General features: G+C 43.3%; 1 protein-coding gene across 1 annotated transcript in view; it reads left to right on the top strand.

Moving 5' to 3' along the window:
- The first annotated feature begins 3,356 nt into the window (after window positions 1–3,356).
- Axdnd1 (axonemal dynein light chain domain containing 1) overlaps window positions 3,357–7,249 on the top strand; it is a 74,011-nt gene continuing 70,118 nt past the window's right edge. The window contains exons 1-3 of the mRNA XM_028759848.1: window positions 3,357–3,450; window positions 4,688–4,863; window positions 5,531–5,634. Coding sequence (XP_028615681.1) covers window positions 3,357–3,450; window positions 4,688–4,863; window positions 5,531–5,634 — 374 coding nt within the window. The remainder of the gene's footprint in view (window positions 3,451–4,687; window positions 4,864–5,530; window positions 5,635–7,249) is intronic.

The raw sequence follows: 7,249 nt of genomic DNA, 5'->3' as shown, positions 1-7,249 counted from the left end.
CCAGGACATCATGCTCATCGGAGGTTATGAAAACAAAGCCCCGGATACTGGCCAACCATGATTTCAATTGCTTCTGAATCAATCATGCTGTGCAAAACAATATGAAACTGTTCTTTGTAGTCCTTAATGCCACCCACAGAGATATTTATTTCAGTTCATGTGCATCTGGACTTTGAGAAATTTCTCTGGACAGTTTTATTTGGTCCCACAGCTCTTCCTGTGTGGCCTTGCGTTTGCAGCTTCGTCAGTTTGCTCCACAGTGTTGAAAGTGACCTTTCTGAAGGCCTTGGAGCGGTTGCTGTGGGTCCCTGTTCTCTCCCACATAATGAGTGAGTGAGTGAGTGCTCCCTGCTTGCACAGCGGCTCCTCATCAGACATTTCAAAGCTCAGCTTTTCTATGGAGAGCTTCCACAACGGCTGGGCTCTGGAGCATAGTGCCTAAGCGTTTCCTGCAGACAGCTCCTTTTCTCGGAAGTCGTTGTTGTTGGGTTTTTTTTATTGTTTTTTTTTGTTTGTTTGTTTTTGATTTAAGATGGTCTCTTTGTGTGGCCTGAACTCACAAAGATCTGCCCCTACCTCCCAGGGCTGGGACTTAAGAAGTGTACTACCACGATTAACTGATTATTTTTACATAGCGTTTTTAGATATCGTGACTGAATGTTTAATAGTGCAGGATGTAGAGAATTTTTTGGATCTTATTTTATATTTTGGTTTTTCGAGACAGGGTTTCTCTGTGTAGCCCTGGCTGTCCTGGAACTCACTCTGTAGACCAGGCTGATCTTGAACTCAGAAATCCGCCTGCCTTTGCCTCCCAAGTGCTGGGATTAAAGGCATGTGCCACCACTGCCTTGCTGTAAGAGGGTTTTTTGTTTTGTTTGGTTGTTGTTGTTTTAGAATTGATTGATACAAACACCAATGCTGAGAACACAGCTTTGCACAAATATGCCGATCCCAAGTTAAAATTCATGTAAGGCTTTTCTTTTTCTTTTGGAGACCAGATATCTCATGTAGCCCAGGCTGGTCTAGAATTTAATAAGTAGCCAAAGATGGCCTTGAACTCCTGATCCTCCTGCCTCCATCTCGCAAGTGCTGGGGCTCCATCCACCACATCCCACCATTTAATGATTTTGTTATTAAAAATGAAACGCGAGTCTGCAATTCTAACAGCATTATTTAAAATCAATGTTTTGGGGCTGGAGAGATGGTTTTGTAGCTACTGCTCTTGCAGATGACCGGGATTTGGTCCCTAGAACCCATGTCAGGTGGCTCACAGCCACCTGTAACTCCAGAGGATCTGAGTCCCTTTTCTCTGGGTATCTTCCCTCACATGCACATAAGCACATACATGTAACCTAAAAAAATGAAAATGTAAAATCAAAGTAAGCAGCCATGCCAACCTTGAGTATGGCACCCCACAAGAGCTTTCTCTTGTTAAATTACAAACTGCTATATCAATGTCACAAATCAGATGCACAATCTTGGTTAACTTGGGTCCAAGTGGACCCTAAACCTTCATAAACTAGTCCCCAACCCCACCATGCTGTCATTTGCCCCTGCATGACAATGAAGAGCCATTTGATTCAATAAACAGGCACACTTAATTTCTGAAGAGATTTCTCCTGTCCCTCTTGTACTGCAGAAATGGGTGGGAACAGTTTGGTCATAGAGAGTAAGCAGAGAGTTACTTTGTGATTGTTTCCATAGGTGCTTCAATGGGACGATTGTTGTAATGTCAGGTACTGATCACGATGTGTTCCTACAATCGGTAGATTCTTTGGAGAGAAAGTGTCATCAGTACACTCGTGCTGCTACAATAGACGATGGGCAGTCGCCGGGCAGTGGTGGCGCACGCCTTTAATCCCAGCACTTGGGAGGCAGAGGCAGGAGGATTTCTGATTTCGAGGCCAGCCTGGTCTACAGAATGAGTTCCAGGACAGCCAGGGCTACACAGAGAAACCCTGTCTTGAAAAACAAAACAAAACAAAAAACCCAAAAAAAAAACAAAACAAAAACAAACAAAAAAAGAAAAGATGGGCAGTGAAGAAAAGACATTTCTTTCACAGTTGAGACTAAGAAGAGCTAAGGGCTGGCAGTTCCAGCTTGGTGGCTCATGGCAATAATCCGAGCACTTGGGAGGTGGAAACCAGGGCCACAGGAACCCTGTCTCAACTCCTATCTGAGCTCCACCTCCCCCCAAGGAGGAATGACCACAGTAGAGAGAACAGGAAGCCAACGCGACTGCAAATGCAAATCGGGGCCGTTTATTTCTTTGTAACCTGTAACGTAATTCTTCCATTAGCCTAGGTGAGAAAGTTCTGCTCAGTTATTTGTCTTCTCCTTCAGCTACTGTTGGCACATAAAGCTACTTGACTTTTAGATGAACTGCACGTTCGAACGTGAACTGAGGGCATAGAAGTTACTTGAACAACAGAACTAGGATGTGTGTTTGCTAGTTTACTCCTCCTCCCCTCCCTTTGAGACAAGATTCTCATTAAGTTGCCCTGGCAGATTCAACTCATAGTAGACTATGCTAACCTTGAACAGATTCAATGATAGAAAGAACTCACTCCTATATCACCCTTTCGTGTGGGCGTGGCCCCGGGACTCTCTAAGGGAGCTCAGGTCTGCGCTTGCGCAGTCTGCACCCGGAAGCGCGACTTCGAGAGGCTGTACCTTTCCGAGACAACAGTCCGATTAAATATTCTTCCTTATTGCTACTACCCATGACTAAAACCGCTCGGAAACATCTAGAGAGTGTAGAGACACCTTTTCATCTCTCTCTCTTTTTTTTTTTGACGGCTCTGCTGGAGGCAGCTGAACCCCGCAAGTTGCTAGGACGGCGGGGTGGGGGAGGAGGTTGTCCTACGTTGCTATGACAACACAGGGCGTTCCAGAAAAGGGATGGCTGACCGACGCTAGGCGGCAAACACAACTTGTGGGTACGGCGGCGGGTGTCATCCACTCCTTCAGTGCACTCCTAGGGTGCAGGCCTTTGCTGAAAGGACCGTGGGAGCCCCGCCCCACTCGCGCCCGCGGAGCTGGGCCGCGCTGACCCGCCCGCAGTCTGTGGGGCGGCGGAGCCTGACTCTCCTGGGCCCGGCCCTGACTCTGACCCACCCATAACCCTCTCTGTCATGTCAGGTTATCCTAAAGGGCTCCCTAAAAAAAAGGAAACTATGCCAGATGAATTCTGAATTTCAGTCTGAACACAAACACTCAAGAGGTCTCTCTGTTCATTTGCTTTGTTTTGCCTACAGAATTATGGACAGCTTGAAAGTCCCAGCACGATTTTGATTTGTTTTTGAATTAACTTTTTGGAGGAATATTTCTGAGAGTGATAGCAGGCATTGTTTATTATGTCTCTCCACAAAGTATCGGACACTTCGATGACCTCCACACCAACATCTGAGGCCAAACAGGCAAAACTGTATGTAGTCAAGGAGGCAAAAGGTAAACTTCAAGGATACTATAGACAGAACCATCATGGCCACTGACAGAATTTACAATCTGTTCTCCCCTTCTCCCCAGCCAGCCTGGACAGTTGCCAAATCTGTTTCATCTTCATTTAAATACTAATAGCTGTATGAAGTTTGGCTTCTTGTTCTCTGACTTTAAGGGAGCTTTAATAAACGTAGTCATGTGGATAAAAAAAATAGCTTAGTTCAATATGCCTATTAGTATAAGATTCAAGATTTTTTTTGAGATTCCTTAAGATTTCCATCCTTGGGGCTGTGTCTTTGTGGCTCACGCCTTTAATCCCAGCACTTGGAAGGCAGAGGCAGGCGATCTCTGTGAATTTGAGGTCAGCCTGATCTACCTAGTAAATTCCAGGCCAGTCAGAGCTACGTAGTGACGCTCTGTTTCAAGAAAAATGTAAAAAACCTTAAGAATAAATGTGGACCTGTACCAGAATAAGAGTCAAGTCAGTTACCCTTTCATCCTTGCCTGTCAGGCTGAAGCGATCTCCAGTCTTAAGGTCACAGGGCTTTTTGGTTTGTTTCTTATTTATATTTGCTAGAGTTCCATCATCTAGGAGGTACGGTTTCAACTCAAAGACTTACACTAAGCAAGCACTCTACCCTGAGCTAGCTACCTATTCACTATGCTGAAGGGCAGTGGAGGGGCGGGGTTCTGGCTGGCTGTACACTCACTCTGTAACCCAGGCCTTTTACTTTGTATCTGTCTTCATGTTCTCATATTCCCTTTCCTCCCTTCCCTCCACCCTTCTCTGGACTGTATGGTTCTCAGCCCTTTAAGGATTATTTGTAGCTGGGCTTGTCCACTAGAAGCACCTATTTTGGTCATCCTGATAAGCCCTTAGAAATATGATCACAGGGGTGATCACGGGATTCTGTGTATTGTCCTGCTTGTTCTTTGACTATCAGGGGTTATTGTCTTGCTTGTTCCTTGACTATTTGCATCTATTGTGTTGCTAATTCCTCAACCTAGAACAGACCTTAATACTTGAATGTAATTTAAATGGTATAAAAGCAGAAAAGGAGGAGGAGGGATGGGATAGGGGATTAATGGGGGGAGGGAATGGGGGGAAGGGGATAACATCTGAAATGTAAATAAATAAAATATCGAATAAAAAAAAAGAAACACAGGAGACTGCTGAGGCAGTCTGGGAAACTTCAACTCCCTAGAACACTCCACTAAAAGTTTGTCTTTCCTATTACTTTCTTAGGGCTTCCTGAGCTAAAGGAGAAAAAAACCATGGTCAATCACCTCAAACCCCTTCCTACTTCCCTTCAAAATGAATTCAGAATCCCTGAGGAAGTTCTTCTCTCTCTGAACTATGCAGCCAATGCTGGCTCCTGTCCCGAAAACTTATTGCCTGCGAAGAAACATAAAGCCCCAAAGGTTTGTACACCCGTACCTAGCATGTTTGGGGTCATTATCCTTTTTTGTATTCACTTTGTTAAGTGTTTGGTGAGCAGAAGTTGTGTGTTCAGATGATCTTTTAAAAATGCAGATTTAAGTTAAAAAACCAATGATGATTAGTTCCTGTGTGAGTTTGGGTGCAGGGACAGAAGACAGCTTTCAGGAGCAGGTTCTCTTTCCAGCCTGGGCTCTGGGGAGAAGCACGAGTCATGGGTTTGCAAACTCTTTCAGTTGCTGAGCCATCTTGCCAACTAGAAAATTCAGATCTTGCTGAGCTTGGTGGCTGGTACTGATAGTTCCATCACTTCAGAGGCTGAAGCAGAAGGATTGCCTCGAGTTCCAGGCCAGATTGGGCTACACAATGAGATCCTGTCTCAAAAAACAAAACCAAAAAACTAAAGTGAAAAATCCTCAGGTCTCTTGAAGCAATGTTTCCATTGCTTGAATATTTCCGTTAACTGTTTTTATGTAAATTTACCAGACACATTATTCATGCTCTCTTAGTGTTCTATCTTGCCTTTCTTTATGCATTCTGCTCCTCTACAAAGCATCCAAATGCCCTTGATGTAGTCATAGAAGTAACATTTTCTTCAACCAGAGTGCCCTCTGCTGGACATTTGTGGTTTTTGCTTTTTTTTTCCCACAGGGTACCCTTCCACGGCTTGTAGATCATGTCTGGCAGCACCCTATTCGAAGAGATAAGTACAAATACCTGATTGATCATCCTGTCTCCCTAACAGGAGCTGGAAGGTAAAGGATGGGGAGAGTGGGGTGCAGATATACAGATAGACAGAATTATTTTCTCACTTTGTGTGGCAGATTTGGGAGGAGGCAGAATGGCAACACTGAAGAATTACAGATTTTGAAACTTGTAGCATCATTGATAAGTGAAATTTCTGAAGGGATAGATGTATAATTATTATTAGTAGCTATACATGTTAGTTATACATCTTTTTGGTTGTTGAATTCTAAACATACATTTATTTATTTATTTATAAATGTAGTTAGTTAGTTATTCTGTGTATGCCATGTCCCATGTGTGAGATTAGAAGGGAACTTTCAGGAGTGGGTTCTCTCCTTCCACCATATGGATCCTACAGATTGAACTCAGGCTGTTGCGCTCAGTGGCAAGCACCTTTATCCTCTGAACCCTCTCCCAGGCTTGGTTTGTTGGGGTTTGTTTGTCTTTGTTTTGTTTTGCTTTGCATGCATTTGTATACTTCCTCCTGTAGTTTCCTGTGGTTTTTTTTTTTTTTTTTGTCCTGTATTAAAAAGGACAAGATCCACCAAACCAAAGCCCTTAGTATGTTTCCCGTCTGTAGGTGTCCATAGTTTTGTACATCTTAGAGGAAACATGACAAGGAGGTTAATTTCCCCAGTCCGCCCTTTCTTTCTTTTCTTTTCTTTTTTTCTTTCTTCTTTCTTTTTTTCCCGAGACAGGGTTTCTCTGTGTAGCCCTGGCTGTCTTGGAACTCACTCTGTAGACCAGGCTGGCCTTGAACTCAGATTCTCCTGCCTCTGCCTCCCAAGTGCTGGGATTAAAGGTGTACATCACCACTGCCTGGCTCCCTAGTCTTTTCAAAAGGAACCTGTAGCTGGTCTTTGCTACTTTGTGGGTTCTCCTTTTCCCCACCGTTTATGCCCCCAGTCCCCTCCCCATCAGTAGATAGGAGAGAAAGAAGGATGGGAGGGGGGATATCTGAATCTAATTTCTTTTTTCTTTTTTGAGCATCACTACTAATAAACAGCAACCAAGTCCTCTAAACGACCAACAACCTCCAACCTTGCCTATTGGGGCTCTCAAACCTATATACTCTCTGAAAAATTCCCAGAATTCCAAACAGCACACAATCTAAGAAACTCTCTGTAGCTGGCAAAACCATGCCTCTGCTAGACATGAGGTAAATCATAGTCAGCTGCTGTGAAGGAGTTCTATATCCCACACCTGGGAGTAAAACAAAAACATAGTCTTATAATATTTATGGTTTTGTTTTTGTTTCTTTAAAAGAAAAAAAAACCCCAAAATTCCAGAATTGTCACTACTACGGGAACCCCTAACCATTTTATACTGTTTCAGATTAAATCCTCAAATACTATTTATTATTTTGCATCATTCCCAAAAATACTCTGTCAAATTTTGTTCCTTAAAGATTGTGGCCTATTCATTTGAAAGCATTTTTCATTTATCAAAATCTCTTTGCACGCCTTGCTTACATGGAAGGTTACCACGCTTAAGTAGGATATTTATTCTTTTTTTTTTTTTTTAAAGATTTATTTATTTATTATATATGAATACACTGTAGCTGTCTTCAGACACACCAGAAGAGGGCGTCAGATCTCATTACAGATGGTTGTGAGCCACCAG

This window comes from Grammomys surdaster, unplaced genomic scaffold, assembly GCF_004785775.1.
Source record: "Grammomys surdaster isolate TR1022 unplaced genomic scaffold, NIH_TR_1.0 130, whole genome shotgun sequence".
NCBI lineage: Eukaryota > Metazoa > Chordata > Mammalia > Rodentia > Muridae > Grammomys > Grammomys surdaster.
The sequence above is the reverse complement of the archived record's forward strand: the minus strand, read 5'-3'. Positions and strand labels throughout refer to the sequence as shown.